At 45.5% G+C, this 20,731-nt stretch overlaps 1 protein-coding gene across 5 annotated transcripts in view; it reads right to left on the minus strand.

Moving 5' to 3' along the window:
* The window catches only part of LOC142575437 (serine/threonine-protein kinase Nek7-like), a 45,174-nt gene that overhangs the window by 11,312 nt on the left and 13,131 nt on the right, over window positions 1–20,731 (minus strand). For all 5 annotated transcript variants that reach the window (XM_075684839.1, XM_075684832.1, XM_075684824.1 and 2 more), the window contains 3 exons: window positions 19,376–19,484; window positions 17,288–17,395; window positions 3,156–3,250 (listed from right to left, as the gene is read on the minus strand). In XM_075684839.1, coding sequence (XP_075540954.1) covers window positions 3,156–3,250; window positions 17,288–17,395; window positions 19,376–19,484 — 312 coding nt within the window. The remainder of the gene's footprint in view (window positions 1–3,155; window positions 3,251–17,287; window positions 17,396–19,375; window positions 19,485–20,731) is intronic.

Consider the following 20,731-nt stretch of genomic DNA (forward strand, 5'->3'; position numbering starts at 1 on the left):
TTTGGTCTGTCACTCCCATGAGCATTCGCACCATGTAGAGACCGGAGCCTCAGTCTCCCATGACTCGAATGGTGCGAATTCGCACTCAGTAGAGACCGGAGCCTGTGTCTCCAATGGCTCAAACGGCGCGACCCCCGATGGCGAAACGATCCTCAGTTTGCCAGCCTCGGGAGAGGACGTTTACCTGGTGTATTTCATTAGTTCCTCTGGTATCGTCTTCAGCAGGCAAGAACTTCTTAAGGCACAGCAGAACAATCCATTTTGTCGACAAATCGTTGACGGGCTCACAGAGACGGGCTCTCAAGAGGAATGGGCAGCAAAGCCGTCGGGAACACACGGGCAGCTGGTACTGCTGTTTGCACCGAGTGCGATACAGCTGGTATTGTTGCGGGCACGTTGGATACATATCTGCTTGACGATGATGCAGTTCTCCTGCGCTATATCCCATCTGAGGAGGCTCCCCAGGAGTCTTGCAAGGTGGTGATAGCCCGCAGTCTAAGGAAATCCACCCTGAGCTATTTCCACAACTCGTGGTTCGCCGGACATGCGAGTGGTCTTAAGAGAGTGCCAACACGTCTTGTATATAGGCGACGCAGTCTTCAGTGGACATCTGAACTCGTGATGCCAACTCTTTCCTGGAGAGGACCTTCCGACCCAGTGGTTTTCCAAAGAGATCCGGCAGCTCCTGCTTGCAAGTATCCCAATCATGGAGTTCTTCGTGGTTTTCAAACCATGCTCGTGCAGTTCAAACCAAGTAAAAAATTATATTTGTCAGCATCACTGTGGAATCCCATTTGTTGTGGCAGCTCAACCACTCATATATCTCCAGCCAGTCGTTGACATCGGCACCATTGGTGCCACAGAAGGTTCCTGGATCATGCGGATGCGTGAGTACGATAGTCGATGCAGTCAATGCAGGTGTTACAAACTAGGCACCCATCTCCTGCGACACCAGTGAAGAACCAAAGTGGTGGCCACTGAAAAGCTCCGTTCTGAGTCGTTACCCCGCACCTCCACCAAATATTAAGAAGAGGAAGCCCGATGCACAAATGTATGTACAACTATTTACATGGGAAAAAGTTAGTGGTAATTGCGCAGGCTGGTACAAAGGTCACACCTACCACTTCCTCTTCGTCTCCCTTTTGTATGCACCGTCGTGTCTAAATGCACCGTAACAATATAAATAGATTCCATCTGAATGCAACGAGCCTCTTTCTAGAAAGACAGTGTCACTACATAGTGTGGTGGTAGGCAACAATTCCATGTGGATTCACTGCAATCTTACTGTGCAAACAGCCATTTTCCTATTTGCTCAGTAAGGCATGGCGGCTGCATTTCTGAAGTTTGGGAAAGTAATGGTTGATGTGGGGGGGGGGGGGGGGGGGGGGGGGGGGGGGGGGCAAACGCCAAAAAATAAGGTCAAAGTGTGCCATACTGCTTCAATCATGTGTTTGTTTACGAGCACCTTGAGTGCATGACTCTATTGAGGCCAGTATATATGGCTTGCACAAAGAGATGCATGCACTTTTCATCTAGGAAAATGGTTAATTACTGTTTGCAAACAAGGTTTTATTTTTGTGTGTGTGTGTTGTGTGCGTGTATGCATGTGAAAGCTACTTTTACTTCCATCATATTACAAAAATGCGTAAGACCATGAAGTAGATTAGAAAGGTTGCAAGTGTGCTTCCATAAGCATAGAGCTTGTTGTTGCATGGACTATTAAGCCTTCTAGACTGGCTTCCAAGCTTGCCAAAGAACAGGGTGGAAGAATATGACAATAAGCACGATAATATATATGTTCTTCCTGCATCAAGTATAACCAAGTTCTCCACAACTTCACAGCTCCACAAGCTACATTATCATTAAGCCCAACGTTAAAGATAAGGCAAAACATCGATTTATTTTTATGGAAAAGTGCTCAGATTTGCATGCTTTGCTGTAGGGGATGGGAACATCTGTGATTGTACAAAACAATAATGCACTCTGCTTATGATTTGTAGCACTCCCTGAATAACCTGAAGAGTACCTATAAATATGTGTACATGGCACAGAATACTCAATTCTTTTTTACTTCACATTATGTAAGCTCATAAGAGTTGATTAATATATAGTCCCATATGCGTAGCCTCCAATAATGGACAAAAATGGTTATATGACAGCAGGGGTAAAAGGTCTAACCAGACTGCAAGTTTCACTGAGGCAATTTCACCAGTTACCTCTTTTGGGTACCTGATTGCTAGTAAGCACATGTGGCACATTCATAGCTTTCAAAAGATGAAGCATCAACAGAGACAGCACACCAATGAAGAAACATCAGTGACAGGACAAGGTGCTCCAAGCACCAATGCACCAGGCGCCTTGTCCTGTCATTGATGTTTCTTCATTGATGTGCTGTCTCTGTTGGTGCTTCATCTTTTGAAAGAAATGAACCAACTAGCCCCACAACGTGTTTACTGCTATTCGCATATTCAGACAGCACCCTGTTTACAGCTGTGAGCTAAAGTCAGTTTTGAGGACTACACTAGTCTTTAATTAGTTTCTCAGAGGATTCCATTATACACCTAAAATAAAAGTATAAATCACTGTACATTGCAGAGGACACAAGCAATGCAGTGCTATGAATCATTTGCATATACCAGCATTACCTTACACAACAACTTTTTGACCTGCCCATCAGTGGTACCATCGAGCTGCTACCAGAGATTTGCATACAAGGACAAGGACTTTGTGTGCAATACACGATTAGGGACTTCTCAATTATTAATCGCAACAAGAACCAACAGCTTCAGCAGGTGCTGTTTTTCTGGAACAGCGCATTATGTCCAAGTGTAACAGAGCAACCTGTGTGTGGCCAGCTATGCAAGTCTTGTCACACAAAACATTCTCCAGAGTCCTTAAATGTGATATCCTAACTTCTTAACTCAATGACTGTACAACTACTCTTTAATGCAACCTGCTTTCTACTATTTGACATAGTCATAGTTCTTAAGAGTAGCTGCTGGACTAAAAATAATCTACCTTAACTTGCATTCGACATTCCCATTTGCAACTCACAAATTCCAATGACATAGCTGGTTTGTGCTGTGAGCATCAGTGCACTCCATATGGTTTTGGAAGCCTACAAGTGACACTCAGCATCATACAGCTTGGCTTACCTCATAGAGAAGGCAACCGGCTGACCATACGTCTGAACGAAAGTCATACTCCAGCTCCTGAATGCGTTCAGGTGACATATAGAACGGTGTTCCCACTGGAGAGAAAGCATGCGGTAAATGCAGTGCAAACTGGATGGACCTCTGAGCCCTACACCACACATGAGGGGACAGAAAAAGATATGTGCAAGGCTGGCAGATCACACTTTTAAGATTTCTGGCATTTTTGTTAAAGAAAAAGCTGGCTCTACAACATATGAAATCACAGATGACAGCTAAACTACCTTTACTCAATTCCACTCACACTCAAGCCTCAGCATTGAAAATGCGAGCGCGTGAAATTACAAATTTTTGCAACCTTTTTATGGATGCAGGTTCTTTTTCTGCCTGGAGTCTACACAAGTTGCCTGGTTAAAGTGTTTTTTTTTTAAATACAATTTAGTATGCCCTGAAATAAAAAAAAATTAACTTTAACTACAATTTCAGCCACTTACTGCCACAGTATCTGTCATTCCACAGAGCTACTCCAGGAATTGGACAGTAATAACGACATCTGCCTTGCCCTTTTACATGATTTGGTATTGCACAAATCTCTGACGTTATAAAAGGTAAAGTTTTGACTTTTTTTAGAACTGCAACCTAGTCAGTATGGCTTCAATTGACATGTTCATATACCATATTAAAGGGGCCCAGCTGCAACAGTCTGAATATGGCAAAAAATAAAACTGTGTAACCATGAGATGATGCTGTCATGAACATTTGTCACAAACCAAATTAGCATTCTTGTACATGTAGCTGGGAGCCCATGATTTCTCTCAAAAGGCCTGCCCTGGGTTTTCCTTCAACTTTTTGAAACCACCGCCAGTTTTCTTTCCTTACTGTTATGCAAGAGTAAACATGACTGCTACTGGGTGGATTACTTGAAATGTCGCAACTAAAGAGTGCCTGCAGAAAAGGCAAAAGCCAGCAAACCTCATCACTGATAGGGTGCTGGCACCATCTAGTGGCAGAGAATACTATATTGTGCCAATACACATTTCAGACTATAAGAGTTACGGCTAATTAGCACAAAATCGAAACAGAAAGGGGGAGGGGACGAGGTGAGTGCCATGAATACTATGGTCTGAAATTGTTCAGTATGCGCTGTCTAGCCCAGCAACCCATACTAGTAAGTATGACCTCTGAGATGGACAGAATGTCAGAGGGTCACACCACACAATCTTAAGGTCATGCCTATATAAAAACCTTGTTGCAATGATCGGCAAACCATGGTGGGCATTGTTCTACATGGGTGCAGTGGCACACAGCTTTGAATTCAGTAGGAACTATGCAAATGAAGGAAAGACCATAGATTCTCTATGGAAAGACTGTGGATGTAGCAGTAGCAGCATTTGACTGCCAGTAACTACATTCATACAAGGTGCATCCAAAAACTTTGTCCTGGAAGACATTCATGAGCATGCCCTTTAATACTACCATGCAACTTTGACACCTCCAATATAAAATGTGTTGCAGCCCCCCCCCCCCCCCCCCCTAAAACAACTCTCCGAAAATGCTGTCAATACTGTACACATAGTTTCAGACTTGCCAACCTTAGGTCTTGAAATATACTGCAGTTGTAGCCCAAAAATATTAAAATTTGGTGAAAAATAAAAAAAAAGACAGTTTGACTACTCAAGTTGTTAGCTGTTTATTAAAGGTTCGCTGGGTTTGCTCTGTAGAAATGCTGTCAACATACGTCTGCTCTATACGTTTGCAGCTAGAATGATCTACACCACAAATGTTTATCAAGTGTTTTCATGAAATAGTCACCTAATGGAAGCCGAAATTGCAGTTGCTTTTATAATACACAGACTCTATAAGATGGTGTTGTTGCACACGTAAGTCTGTATAACTCAAAGGTATAAAAAATCAGGTTATGAGAAATCAGTCAGTGACTGCATTTGCATTCTTTCAGAATAAATTTTGCCCTATCATCATCATCATCATCATCATCATCAGCCTAGTTACGCCCACTGCAGGGCAAAGGCCTCTCCCATACTTCTCCAACTACCCCGGTCATGTACTAATTGTGGCCATGTTGTCCCTGCAAACGTCTTAATGTCATCCGCCCACCTAACTTTCTGCCGCCCCCTGCTACGCATCCCTTCCCTTGGAATCCAGTCCGTAACCCTTAGTGACCATCGGTTATCTTCCCTCCTCATTACATGTCCGGCCCATGCCCATTTCTTTTTCTTGATTTCAACTAAGATGTCGTTTACCCGCGTTTGTTGCCTCACCCAATCTGCTCTTTTCTTATCCCTTAATGTCACACCCATCATTCTTCTTTCCATAGCTCGTTGCGTCGTCCTCAATTTCAGCAGAACCCTTTTTGTAAGTCTCCAGGTTTCTGCCCCATATGTGAGTACTGGTAACACACAGCTGTTATACACTTTCCTTTTGAGGGATAGTGGCATCCTGCTGTTCATGATTTGGGAATGCCTGCCAAACGCACCCCAGCCCATTCTTATTCTTCTGGTTATTTCAGTCTCATGATCCGGATCCGTGGTCACTACCTGCCCTAAGTAGATGTAGTCCCTTACCCCTTCCAGTGCTTCGCTACGTATCGTAAACTGCTGTTCTTTTCCGAGCCTAGCCTGTTAAACATTACTTTAGTTTTCTGCAGATTAATTTTCAGACCCGCCCTTCTGCTTTGCCTCTCCAGGTCAGTGAGCATGCATTGCAATTGGTCTCCTGAGTTACTAAGCAAGGCAATATCATCAGCGAATCGCAAGTTGCTAAGGTATTCTCCATCAACTTTTATCCCCAATTCTTCCCACTCCAGGCCTCTGAATACCTCCTGTAAACATGCTGTGAATAGCATTGGAGATATCGTATCTCCCTGTCTGACGCCTTTCTTTATAGGGATTTTTATAGGGATTTTCTTTATAGGGATTCTTTATAGGGATAGCTAGGTACAAATAAAGAATATAGTAAAATTATTGGTGTAAATATCAAAACTGTAAGCAAGCTCTAAACTTCTGACATTTTTGGATAAAATCATAACAGTTAGCAGGTATGTAGTTTGCACACCATGACCCCCCTATCTTGAGAGAAAGCCAGACACAACTCAACATGACCAGCTTAACTTAAAAAACAATGGCCAAACACTCCTTTTCTGTAACGCTGTAATTCATCTCCGCCTTGGTTAACATGCGACTCGCGTATGCGACGACGTATTCTGTGTGGCCAGGTTGAGGCCTACACCGCTTGCATCGGTATGGATTTCAGTTGGCGCTTGAGGGTCAAAATGGCGAAGAATGGGTGGCGTCGTGAGAAGGCGGCGCAAGGTTTTGAAGGCGTCGTCACACGCTGGAGACCATGATTAGAGATCTCTAGCGCCGCCAAGGAGCTGTGTGAGAGGCGATATAATTGAAGCAAAATTTCGAATGAATCGCCGGAAGTAAGAGCAGAGGCTGATAAAACTGCGTAGCTCTTTCATAGTGGTAGGTTTTGGGAACGCAGTAACAGCACGTAGTTTCTCGGGATCTGGGCGAATGCCCTCCTTTGACACGACATGGCCTAAAATTGTGAGCTGACGAACAGCAAATCGACACTTCTTCAGGTTAAGTTGCAACCCGGCGTTGGTCAAGCAAGTGAGTACGTGCTGTAGGCGGAGCAGGTGCGTTGCGAAATCAGGGGCGAACACCACAATGTCGTCAAGATAGCAAAGACAGATTTTCCATTTGAGGCCATGCAGAACATTATCTATCATTCTTTCGAACGTAGCAGGTGCGTTGCAAAGTCCGAAAGGCATGACGGTGAATTCATACAAGCCGTCTGGTGTAACAAAGGCAGTTTTTGGGCGATCGGCCTCTGCCATCTGAACCTGCCAATAGCCTGATCGCAAATCCAGCGAAGAAAAGAACTCGGCTCCCTGCAAACAGTCCAGAGCATCATCGATGTGTGGTAAGGGGTAGACGTCCTTCAGCGTGATCTTGTTCAACCGTTGAAAATCGACACAGAAGCGGATGGAACTGTCTTTTTTTGTGACGAGGACCATACGGGAGAGGCCCATGGGCTTCGGGAAGGTTGAATGACGCCTCGAGGGAGCATGTCATCGACCTGGTCTGCAATGACGCAACGTTCCATAGCGGACATGCGATATGGTCTTTCTCGCAGCGGTGAGTGAGAGCCAGTGTCAATGTAATGCTCGACCGTCGATGCACGGCCAAGAGATGTTTGCGCAACGTCGAAAGAATGGCAGAAGTGCTGAAGGACTGTGAGAAGTTGAGATCGCTGCGAGTGCGTCAGATCTTCGGCGATGAATGGGCTGCAGACACCAGTCTATGTTGAGTCGGGTACGGAGAGGGCACTCAGTTCATGGTCGGCAGTAGAAGGCACTTCGTCGAGGACGGAGACAATTCGTGTTGAATCGACCGACTCGACGTAACCAAGGCATTCGCGGTGGAGCAGTGATAGCGGCGACAAAAGATGATTGGAAATGGGCATCGTGCTGACACCGGCGGCAAGGTCAAGAGCTGCAAAGGGCAAAGGAAGCGCTTTTCTGGTAACAAAGTGATGAGAGGGCATGAAGAAGACCGTCCCGTCGGATATGGTACTACAGAAGACTGGTACGAATGCTGAAGAGCACGGGGGAATACAGGTGTCTTCTTTCACAAGAATTTTAGCGGCAGGATGAGCATCGACGGAGGCCAGGTTACCAAAGTGGAAAAGTTCAATCTGAGCCCGAACGCAATTGATGATGGCATTGTGGCGTGAGAGAAAATCCCATCCTAGAATAACGGCGTGGGAGCACGATGAAAGAACTATGAATTTAATCGTGTACAAAACGTCCTGTATGGTCACACGGGCAGTACAAGCAGCGGTAGGACAAATGGGTTGAGCACTCGCTGTTCGCAGCGACAATCCAGACAGAGACGTCGTCACTTTACGAAGCAAACAGCAAAACCTGGCCTCCATAACTGAAATAGCGGCACCGGTATCGACGAGGGCGACTGTGGCGACATTTTCGATAAACGCATCAATTACATTGGCAGGTAAAGGAGGAGGACTTTGGCATGTCGACACTTGCGCAGTTCTTGCCTCAGGAACTGCGTCGTCTAGTTTCCCTCTTCGTTAGAGACGGGTCGTCGACACATAGGGGAAAGCGATCGGTGACGTGGAGAGGGTGAGCGGAGGCGTTCGAAGCAAGGACGGCGATCAGTCTGGGAGCGAGCTGGTGATGGGTCAAAGGGTCCGTAAGGCGCATTTGAATCAGGCGGCACATAGGGCGCTCGGCAATCGTCATCGAACGCCTGCGATCGGCGGCGGCAGAACCGTGCGACATGACCGGGACATCTACATGCGAAGCATATAGGGCGATTGTCCGGCGTACGCCACGGGTTAGCGATGGCAGTGGTGTTCCAGGGGTTGGGAGGGGGAGGGCGGTGCACAGGCTGCTGGAAGCTACGCACGGGCACAGTGCGAGGGGCCATTGCAGCAACTGTAGCATAAGTGACTGGTGTAGTCACGACATCTTGCTCGTGAACAGCCGGCAGCGCTTCTGTGACCTCTTCATGGATCACGTTACGGAGATGAAACGGTAAAGTGCTAGCAGACTACTGAGTGACGGACACCAGAGACTGCTGTCGTGCGACTTCTTCGCGGACAAAGTCCTTGATTTGGGTTATCAGGGAGGCTTGTTCTGGGCTGGTGGTCAGGCTGCAGAGTGACGCCGCATTTGGTGTGGGATGACGCCTTGTCAGAGCTCGCTGCTTACGTAATTCATCATAGCTCTGGCACAAGCTGATGACGTCGCCAACAGTGCGCGGGTCCTTGGCCAGAAGCATCTGGAACGCGTCATCATTGATTCCCTTCATGACGTGCTTGATCTTTTCCACTTCCGTCATGGCAGCGTTCATGCGCCTGCACAAATCTAGCACGTCTTCCATATAGCTGGTGAAGGTCTCACCCGTGTCCTGTGCCCGTGTACGCAAACACTGCTCGGCTCGTAGTTTCCTGATGGCGGGTCGGTCAAATACTTCCGTAATCGATGTCTTGAACGCCGACCACGTTTGGATATCCTTCTCATGATTTATGAACCAGAGACTGGCCAGGCCCGCCAGGTAGAATGATACGTAAGCCAGTTTGTCTGAGTCATTCCATTTGTTGTGAACGCTCACCCGTTCGTAGGACGACAGCCACTCTTCAACGTCGTTGTTGTCGGTTTCGCTGAAGATAGGAGGCTCCCGCTGGCGAACGGTGCCAGCGCAAGGGGCGGGTGGCGATGGAAGAGTCTGCTGGTCGGCGTCCGGCATGGCGGAGGGTAGCATCCGAGAACGGAGTTCCAGGATGGTAGAATGGAACGTTACCCCGCACCTCCACCACTTATAACGGAGATTTATTGGGGTTCCTAGCGACCGCCGGTCCTGGGATGCACCGAGCAGTTCCCGAGCTCTAGCCTCTGCTGCGCACTCGATGCTGCCGATGCTGCTGACTCTGTGCGCAAGTTCGTCATCTTCCTTACAATATTTCCGGTGACACTGCTACTCGAATTATTTTCACAGAACAAGCCAAGCTGCTGGATATGTGTGCGAGTCCGAATAAGTAACTCTGTCAGTGCATATGATAATGATGTTGCTGTGCAAAGTGTCCTTTGAAAAGCACTTGTGGTTCTAAGCTTAAAGAGGTCTTTAAAAGCATAAGACCACCTGCAATGCATCTGTACCCAATCAACAACAACTTTCGGTCCCAAACCATTTCTTTAGTGCTGCAAAAATGTGCTGCGTGACAATCTAAGACAGTGGAGGAGGCCAGAGGAGATAAAGCCAGTCGAGAGCTAAGAATTTAGAAAAAGCACCTGCTACAAAAGCATGCTGTCCCCACTCCGCTGGGTACTGTCACTCCGCTGTTAGTGTTCAGTGCGAAGGTCGGGTTGTATTATCTTGTGGCTTCTTTAAATAGAAGTTGTCATCGGTCAGTAGAGTTTGAGTAGAGACAGTTGTCCCCAAACTGTCACATACATGCGCACCTTCACGGCGCTGCTTGATTACTTGGGAGCAGCCGACTGTTGCACATGTCCGTACCACTGCGCCCCCTCTCTCCAATACCGCAGGCAAACTGAAGCCGACCGATAGGCGCAGCAGCTCCCCTGTTGGAACGCCTCCTCCTGCAGCACGTACCTCACGCTGGGCGCAAAGCGGCCTTCTTCCATTCATTTCATGAGCACTGCGACCCCGATCGCATGAGAGTGAGCATGCGGTGCCTCGGTTTCTTTTGGCACGCTGGCAATTGGCCGCGCTGGCTGAGCGAAGAAGCCCAACAGCATGGCGAAAGCGGGATGTCATGCATAATGGCAATCCACCTTTTGTGACACCTAACTGCGCATGCGCAGCGCCCTAGCAGCTGAGGACCGAGGTGATTTGGCAGGCACACGGCCGGACTCGACTCCCTTCCTCCGAGTAAGCCGAGTCCGGCCGGCCGTGGCAGGCGTTGCACTTGCCAATCGAATAGGGCGCAAGTCGTTTCTCTTAGACTGTTACAAACCGGCACATATACGTGTCTGGCCGTTCTACACAAAGTTTACCCTGACGTATATCATGACGACGCCTGCCCGTCCTGTGGGCAGACTTCCATTTTAGCACACATGCCCTGGGAGTGCAGGCCAAGATACCCCAAGTTTAGCAAGGAGGAGTGGGACTCGCTTCTGCGTAGCCCTGCTCTAGACAAGCAAATCTTGGCTGTCCGGCGTGCTCGCGACCGGGCCGGTGGGCTAGACCTACCGGTTCCGACGTGGGACTAGCCGGGTGCGCGACAAGTTCATGCCCTCGCCGGACCTCTAATAAAGTTCTTTCACTTGCTTGTCAGCCTTACCATTATCGCTGCCGCGCGCACGGAACGCCTTTCGAACATTAGTGCCATGGAAATTTGGCACAATGCCAATGTCGTGTGTCGCTTACGGCTGCACCTCCCGTGACCATCCCAGCAGAACAGTGCGATTTTTCCGATTTCCGTAGGTAAAATGCGACGAACAGCGCCGTGAAGCCTGGATTACGGCTGTGAAGTGGCAAGATGCGCAAGAACGTCTATGGCAGCTGTAAGCAGCATCTTGACTGTGCGAGAAGCACTTTGTGACAGGTATGCATTGGCATATGTAGTTTACCTCTCTGTTTTTGTCGTTATTGACTCATACGAATAATCTCAACAAAGACACAAATATATGTTTGAGCTAGCGAAACAAACGATCTCTGAGATTGTGCAAGCCAGCTGAGTGAAACATGTAGTGTGTGTGTTTTCCTTTCCTTTGCTATCGTCTCTGAGCGGCCACCACTAGAACGCCGTCATTTCGCAACTCCACACCCCGCACACTTACAGCTTTACAAACGCCCAGCGAATGCTTGTGATGTCGGTGTAGTTATCTGTCGGAGCCAAGCACACCTGCATTGCTGGGCTGATGTGGGAAACAGCTTGCACTGTGGAAGTAGCTGATGGTGCTAGCTAGCGATGGTTGATAGTTGTCCTTTCGTCATTCTTGTCGGCACTAAGTAATATTTACTTGAAGAAGGCTTATGTTCGTTTAGCGAATCATGTAGTAGTACGGTATGTACTAAGGCTCATTTTCCCATTGGCGTCTTCTGGAGTCGAGTGGCATGTCTTATTGCGTAACTGACACATTTCAGGGGCGCCTTCGCTGTCACCCAAACATATGGACTTCATACCGATGTTGTTTGTGAACATGGACCAGTTTTAAAAAATGATACCGTCGACCGCTATGTTCGTACCGCGGCACGTTCTAAGAGGAAGACAGGCACCCCACAAACAGGAGGTGTCACCGATTTTGGGCATTCTGACCATTTTCGGTCATTTTTGTAATGTACATACACTTCACGTGGGTAAATAGCATATGCAAATTGCCATTATGTTGGCCTCCCCACTGCCTGTGTATGTATGTATGCCTAGCACTATGGCACACCATAAAGCAAGACATGCACTCAGTGGTGAAACATGATATTTGCCCTAAGAACTACACCTCACGCCCCATTTGAGTCATGCGTTTTTGTGCATGCTCATACTATTTTATTGTGTATGCACTTTACGCCACAGATGCTGCGGTTTCAGGTCAAGAAGGAGCTTGTAAAGCGTTGCTGAAGCACTTTTTCCAGCTGTTCGTCACGCTGAAGAAACCTCCGGGTACAAAGCATTCACCATCAGGTTCCACGGCTAGCTGACGATGAAAAAATATGACGGTGTGTACACATTGTTTCGGTCTTGTCTCCCACGCAGCTTGTTTGGTTGCAAGTCTCACGTGGGGCGGCTGTGGCGGCGTGCAGCGGCACCTACCAAATTGTTTTTCGTGGCCATTGCACCATGGTGCCACAATGCATTGCAAAAGAAGGATTGTCCACAGCCATTCCACCAGTAGTTCCACTAAACTGCCAACCCATTTCCTGAAGTCGAATTGAGGAATCCGGTGGCGCGCTGCACCAAGACTGTTACCACGACGAATGGGAAATTAACGCGGGTGACCTCAGCAGCCCTGCCCCACCTTGTTGCTGCCGATGATGGATTGCCAAAGGGATTTAAGGTGGAACTGGCACATTGTTAATAGAGAGGGTTGCCACCAGCTGCCCCGTTGGTCTGGTGTGCTCTTCAGCACCACTACTTGTATGCTATTACCTGCTATATACGTACACAGTGTATAAAGCTTTCCGCCTCCTCTTTGTCGACTCCAAGAGTCCGTCTCTCATCCTCGACCCCAAGTCGCAATAATGTCTACAGCCAAAATGCTGGTTATTAACTCATTATAGTGCATTATATTGGAATTCTAGTATAGTTCCACACACCTGCCAGGGGTGGGAGATCTGCATCCTTGTCTGTTGACCTTTACTTCTTTTAATTATGTGTTTATGCAGGACCATATACCAGAACAAAAGATTAAGCTGTCAGCTAAGTGATATGTCCCAACACATTTCTCCAGGCTTGTGTTCATCTGGTCATGCCGTGCATGTGTGCTAGAGACCATGCACATTTAAGGTGTGCAGAATGTTTGTATGAACTACAATAGTCAAAACATAAGAAAAGTACTGTGCCTACAGCTTGTGTATGCACCATTTCTGAAGGCTGCGATTAGCTTCGCAGTACCACTTGCACGACAAGATTACTATTAAAAACGGCTGGATATAGAGCTCGGTAACGAGGATAAAGAGCCCAGTAACTGGCGACGTGCTCAGCTTCAGGAGTGCGAGAAGCACAGTTCGTAGTGTGCACACAGTAATTGCAAATAGGTTGTGCTTCCCGGTGGTGTGTCTCTCATTGGTCCAATGCGGTCAGTTTCATGACATTTGCCTGTCGACACCGCAGCCTTTCTGAAGCACTTAATGCCACAGGCATTGTTATTTGGCGCCATTGCAAGTAAAGCAATAGGCAACTTGTAAACACTGCTGCTACGTGTTTAAACTGCACTCCAGAGGCAACTAGTAGTCATAGGCTGATCCTACATGGAATAGAAGCCATGTGATGAAACTGCGTTGTTACCACAGACCGTCAGAGCACAAAGATAGAAGAATGGCAAAATATTGCCATCTTGTGGGGATGCTAGAAAGCTAGCGTGCTCTTTTCCTAACATAATTTCCACCATGTAGGTACACGCAAGAAATTCTTGCAGGAGCTCAACATATAACAGTTTAATGTTAGTGGCACCATCTGGCGTGGATGCTAGAAAACTAGCATGCTCTTTTAGCCACATAATTTACCTGATGTACGTACTAGCGAGAATTCTTGATTGAGCCTGGCATAAAACACTTTTGTGTTAAAATACTGGTTTGAGTTTGTGCTCAACTGCTTGCATTTCATTTTGGTTCATTTCTGGCTCCGAAAAATTTTGATTATAACGGCTCATGAACCAATTTTGTGGAATCCACTTACTCCTCCGCCTCGGCAAAACATTGCACAATGCTACCAACTCGTCCACATGCGCAAATTTTGTCAGAAGGAAGTAGAGATGGACTCTCTGGCACACATGAGAAAGCAATTGGTGTTTTTGCATGAATATCAGTTAAAGAAACTTAATAGAGCATGCAGCACACAGGGTAGCATCTCCAATGAGGTCGCTTTTTTTTTCTTCCTATGTTTGTTTTTATCTAACATCATCCATACTGAGTATAAGATCAATGAATTATACCAATTAAGTACTTGTAAAATGTAAAGAAAAGGTAACAGTTTTGCCCCAAAGGCAAAGCACTGATTGCGATAGCGAATTATTAGACAGCTATACAAAGCAAGATTAGTCCTCTTATCAGCTGCATAAACTGCTATAAACATCCGCTTACTGACTAAATTAACAACCATGTCGTCATGTCTGCACAGGCAAGTACGAGCATATCTCACTCAATGATCGTGGACACTCACTGTCAGAACACTGGCGTGATGAACAGCGGCAGCAGCAGCGAGCGAATTCCCCTTCGTGCTGCCTCTCGTTTCAATGTGAACACAGTGCACATGAAGCCATCAGCTACCTCAGGTCTGCTAGCCTCCGAAGCTGCTGCAGATTGTCTCCAAGATAGGACGCATGTGGCCACACTCAGCCCCAACAGCTGGAGTAGAAGAGGAAATGCCCACTAACCAGCCCCCATCTCCCCCCCCCCCATCTCAGCCAGCTTGTGCACATCTCCCTGCTCTTTCCCGTGCACATCTCCCTGCTCTTTCCCTTGCACACGCGAGAAGACACCGTGCACCCTCCCCACCTTCCTCTCTTGCAAGCACGAGAAGACACCACCACATCAAGCCAACATCCTTCTCGGCTCATCCTCGCAAGCTTTTGCTGGCGCCTACAGCATATTGCATGCGGTGGTGATGTTATTGCACATGTACTTCATATGGAACGCAGCGGCGACGATGACACTGGAAATTCACCTGAAGTGTCCATGTAATTGTTATCACATAAAAAGAAATTTATGTTGATAACTGAATTACTGTGCGGTCTTTTCCTTCGTAAATGCACATTGCTCGCCTCAATGTTCTAAAAGAGAGCACTTGAAACAGCATTCTGAAGGCCCGGTAGCTCCGCAGAAGCAACAGGACCATCATTCAAGATACAAATTTCCACAAGTGCAGATGCGCAGCATAGCCAGTGAACAGACATTTGCTAGCAGTAGTACTGAACACCAGCACCTCACCCGCACAATGCCTTGTTTCTCAAGGCAGCATGTGCCCTGAGAAACAAGAGTGGAGATGGGACAAGTGAGCACAGAGCAGGAAGAGTAAATAAAGACCAAACACACTCTGCACTCAGTACTGATCTCGCTCGCTTCTCATACTGCTGCTGCCATCAACTTAGGGTCATGCCACATATGGCCTTAATCACAAGGTTGAAAGGGAAAGATAACACTATTCACATGGCCCGCAATACTTTGCACTTGCTAGGGAACTTCCCTTACAAGCCTCCTTCAGCGTGCTACATAGATGCAAGGGTGCAGTTTTAGGAGCTAAGTGAGAAAAAGAGGAGAAACAGGGAAGGCATGGCGTAGGAAGTATGTCGTAATTTGGCACTATGAAATCTTGACTGAGTCGCTATTCATGCTGCTGGCATCCCGATGACTTCTTGTTGATACTAAAAAGGTGTACCAAAGTGTTTGTTTGTGCACGCGTGTGTGTGGTAGGGTAGGTTGCAGAGATCCCGAGGATGCAGAATGTAGTGCGTTGCTGTGATGTCTACAACATGAACAGTAGCCGCACAGTTCCCGGCTTCATGAATTTTGGTTCTCGCGTTGCTGTCATTGCTGTGACTTTAGCTATACATTTTTTTAAAAGCCAAAGCATGCCAATAAGAATAAGTGAAGACATTTTGCACTATGATGTGCAGCTTACGAATAGACTGTGTGGTTAAGAAGAAATTTTTAATGAATATATTAAAGACAGCGTTAATGAAAGTAAATTGCTGCAATTGAGTGAGGCATGCATAGCCTCCACACTTATTTACCATGACAGGGGCGCAGCCAATTAAGTTTCTCTTTGCTTCAGGTATTTACTAGTGGTACAATGGTGAGCGAACTGTATGCGTATGATCTGTGGTATCAGAGGTAGCACAAATTGACATTTTATTGCATAAAACTCCAAAGATCAGGTCTATAGCAAAGGAGGAAGTGAGCATTTGACATTTCGGTCAGTTTGTTGCTTTTGATAATTAATATAAGCAGCTGCAGGCACTGAGGATTCTGAAGGATTGACGAGGATGGTATGTAAAAAACCTCCTGTATATCTTTCTTCTTATGCAACTGCATGTGGTGCACAGTTTTGCACTGCTAGAGTAAAAAACAAACAAAAAAAGTCAGAAGCACGTACACTGTCGCCCGGGAATGTTTTGTACAACTCCGTGGTTGTTTTGCTCTGCTTGAAAGCACCAAGCATGCATCCAACCATGAGTCATAAAAGTGGACCTCGTGTGCCATTTACCGCCATGGATCCATGCACTGAGAAGATGTCAGCACTCATTTGCACCTTCAGTGTTACAGTTACAGGTGCACGTGACATGTTACTGCAATCATTGGTTTTCCCATCCATGAGGACACCCTTTCTTCTACTCCCAGTAACAAGCGTTTTTTTAAGTCACTTGACCCAATGGCCTAATTGTAAGATTCAACATAAACATGATTCTATGGAGCTTCTCAAACTTTGTTTCAGCTGCAGGGAACTGCAAGGGTCTTTGCCGAGGCAGTCGTAGTTACCAGCACGTACCCAGCATCTGTCCTCATTCTAGCCTACAGCCCAATTTGTAAGTCGTAAAGTGGGGTGCACGAACTGAAGAAATAAAGTTATATGCTTCAACTATTTCATTCTGAACAAGTAACCATTTACCATTTTTTTAGTTTAGGTTCAGGCACATTTCAAGAATATCAGCTAGGGAGGGTGTCCTTTCAGTTTCGGTTAAGGTTCCGGTTCAGTTACAGCTTTTGGTTCTCTTTTCGTTCTACATCCTGGTCATGCCTGGCATAAGAAGAGTGAGGTACTGATGCACTAGAAATACCATGACAAGTTTTTTGGTCCAAAAATGTCCCCATGCTATAGCTTCATCCCATGCATCGAAATGTTTAAATTGCAAAAAGACAGTAACTTCAGGTATAGAACAGGCCACTGACAGTAAATATGAAAGGACTTGCCAAAAGAGTTGGCAGCAACACTGCTGGGATTGAAGAAGCGTCCCAGTCCTAGGTCTCCCAGCTTGACCCTACCATCACTAGTGATGAACACGTTGGCCGGTTTCACATCTGCACATATAGGTTGCACGTAGCAAAACAGCAACTCTGAACTAAATGATTCTTGCATTTCCAAAGATGCATACACTTAATTTACACAGATATGTTCGCCGGGAAACCTTCATTCAAGCTGGCCTGTGAAATTCAGATAAGTCACAAGAAAATAAAAGAGAAATAGAGCTGTGAGAAACATATTTGTTGCATAAGTACACGCAACAAGGAAAATGGGCAAAAGGAAGAAATTTGATGTAAATATAACATGCAGTTGATCATTCTGCAATAAACAAACTGGGTGTACAAATGCCTTTTTTTGTTGTAGCATTTTGCTGCAGCAAGAACTACAACTAACAAAGAAACAACGGATTTGGTGACACAATGAGTTATCACTAATGAAGAAACAATGGTAGTGACTGTGCACCACCAGCATAAATTATAATGCAAAGAGAAAAAATGGATCAAAGCAGCCGGTATGCATAATTAGATGGAGGTGTGACACCCGATTTCTCTGCAGCCAGTTTTTAAGCGCGGTGCAGTCACAAGTGTACGTTTTAGAACCTGAGTTAAGCCAACGTTACAATGCAAGAAACGCTAGAAATGGAACAAAGCACTATAGCCTTTTGCCCAAGTTTGCATTTGAATTTATGCCGACAGTGAGTTAATATTGTCATCACCACTGTTTCTTCTATAGTGTTGTATTTTTTTCTTAAAGGGACATCAAAGAGAAAACTTATTTGAGCTGTATTAGTAAGTTATACTGCTGCAATAACAAAAACGTGGGTCAAACTGTGAGAAGAAGCTTGATACGGAAAAGACACAAAAACAAAATACGGGTGACAATGCCATCTTGAAGTTTCCACACCAGCCTGCCATGGTGTCATGGATTTTGGCAGTGTCTTGTAGAGCCTAGTTAATTTCTTATCGGTAAAGAAGGACTACATTGCATTCTTAAAGAACCAGAGTCTGAACTTGGCAAGTTGCAAGAACCTTTACTGAGCCCACAACAGTGAAAGATGAATAATTTGGAATCCGTGACATCACATTGATATGCTGGCGCTTGGGTTTCAAGGTGAAATTTTAAAAACTAGAACATTGAACTTCATTTTCTTTTTTAATAATCAACCTATTACATCGAAATAAATGAAAGACTACTTTATCAGCACGAAATTAGTTAGTGCTTTTCTTTAGTGTCCCTTTCCATTGCTCCTACAATCATGATCAAGCAGTATTTTCCTATGTGCAGCTTGCTCCCTTACCACCACCATCTTTGATCTAAGGAGCCAGAGGCTGTATAATCGATCAATCACTTTCGGATATACTATATATACGTTGGTTCCTGCATTCACCTTGTTCACGTTTTGCTCATCGTTTCGGATATACTGTCACTTTTGCATGATGTGGTGCCTGGCACAACACCTCACTGGTGTGACAGGTGTCCTACCCACTGGCTTAGCCAATCGGTGTCCACTGAAAGTGTCACTATCCCAAAAAGTGCTTGACCAGGTGCATAAGTACAAGTTTTGTTATGTTACCAGCAAAGTAGGCACCACCAATAGACTGATTCTCTTTTCCATCCTGTTAATAAACAAAGCTGTCTACGACAACTTTATTGATGCAAAAACACCTTCTTGAGGCAGTTACGCTTGAATGCAAAACTGACAAAGGTCACTAATGAGGACCAGGTGTCTTTAAATGCACAAGTTACAATGCCTCTGAAGATGGCTATGTAAGGATAGTGATTTCAAACGGTGGCGACTGGTTCAGGAAGGCAGTTCTCATCATGCTACATACATAGCGAGAAACGTTGTGCAGACCTGCTGTTGTGCGGCATCCATGAGGAAAAAAAAAAAGATGCCATACAATCTCCTTTGCCTATGCAACTGAAACTGCTACTGACATTAACAGCACTGTGTTTTCCTTACAGTAGGTCTTAATGCTCGTATGTTTGATTATAACCTAGCTCAGAATGCAACATGGAATGCCATGGCTGAATACCTCTGTGCATTATCCTCTTCAAGTGCATGTGCTTGAGGGCGGCACACACCTGTGAGAAGTACCTCCAGATGGTTGGCTCGGGAACCAGCTTACCATGCTGCCTGAAACACTACAGCCAATGCAGTGCATTTTCAGAGAAAGTGTCTCCACTAAACAAGCATTGCACTTTTTCAATGAACCCAAAACCAGTAACAAATAATGCTTTAGAGCACTGGGATTGGTTCTCATGTGGATGATGCACTTACACACCCTTTGTCAGCACAGTAATGATTTTACTAAATGGGATAATGATTTAACACACCCATAAGGAAGCTTCACAGGAAGGCCACTTGAGAAGAAAACAAAACAAATGGATGCATGCTTGCGTATTTTCGCTAGTGTTTTGCTATCCCAGTTTGAAACTTTCAGTGTGTGTTCCAAGTGAACATTCTCAATTACCATGTTTTCTGGCAGCACAGGAAAGAGTGAAAAGAGAGAAAAAAAGAGAGCAGACTTCGGTGATTCCTACAGCTCTGAACTGATTTACAGTGACAGCAGCATTCTCCCTCAGTGAAGACCAGCATTTCCTTCGTTTGTTTGTTTTCGTAGCCTGCTTCTCCCTCAAATAATTGCACTCATCCATTACAGGGAACTGGACAAGAACCCAGCAGTTATAGGGTAATTTGTTAGGGAGGAAGGGCGCCGTCATATAAAAACTTATAATTTAAAGTAAGATTTGAAAAGAAGAAATATTTATTACAATATTTCAAAGGTAACTGTAATTGTGTGATTATGCAGAAAGAATAGTGTTGATTAGAATGTTCTAACTTTTTTATTCTTTGTGATGTACTCAACTTCCTTTCTGTACGACATAGTTATGCATATTGTGAATTTATAACCATGTACAGGGAAAGACTTTAGCACTCTTGGACTCCCCCTGTCTAAGTAGGCTATATTTATTTAGTTAATATGCATTCCTTTATATAACATTATACACAGAGTTGGTTGGCCAAAGGGTTATGCAATAATGTTTTTTGTTCACGGTGGTTCAGCATTTTACTCCTTAAATATATTTATTTCAGGTAATAATGGTGCATCACGTTTATTTTTGTTTGTTTTGTGTGAAGCAGTCACATTTCTTTGTTTATATCGTTCAGTAGGACAATGTCCAAGTACCTACCTGCCCAACGTGACTGCAATATAACATTTGGGATGACCTTCAAATCAGAAGTCTCCTTACAATAATTCTTTAAATTCAATTTTTGCATAAATAAATATTTAGGCTGCTGGTGAGGAGACAGTTGCTGCGTTAAAAGCTTCACGCACAGGCTTGATGACTCGTTTTGGAGGTCCCACCTGAGGCTTTTCAAAAGCGTT

The sequence above is a fragment of the Dermacentor variabilis genome, chromosome 1, assembly GCF_050947875.1.
Source record: "Dermacentor variabilis isolate Ectoservices chromosome 1, ASM5094787v1, whole genome shotgun sequence".
NCBI lineage: Eukaryota > Metazoa > Arthropoda > Arachnida > Ixodida > Ixodidae > Dermacentor > Dermacentor variabilis.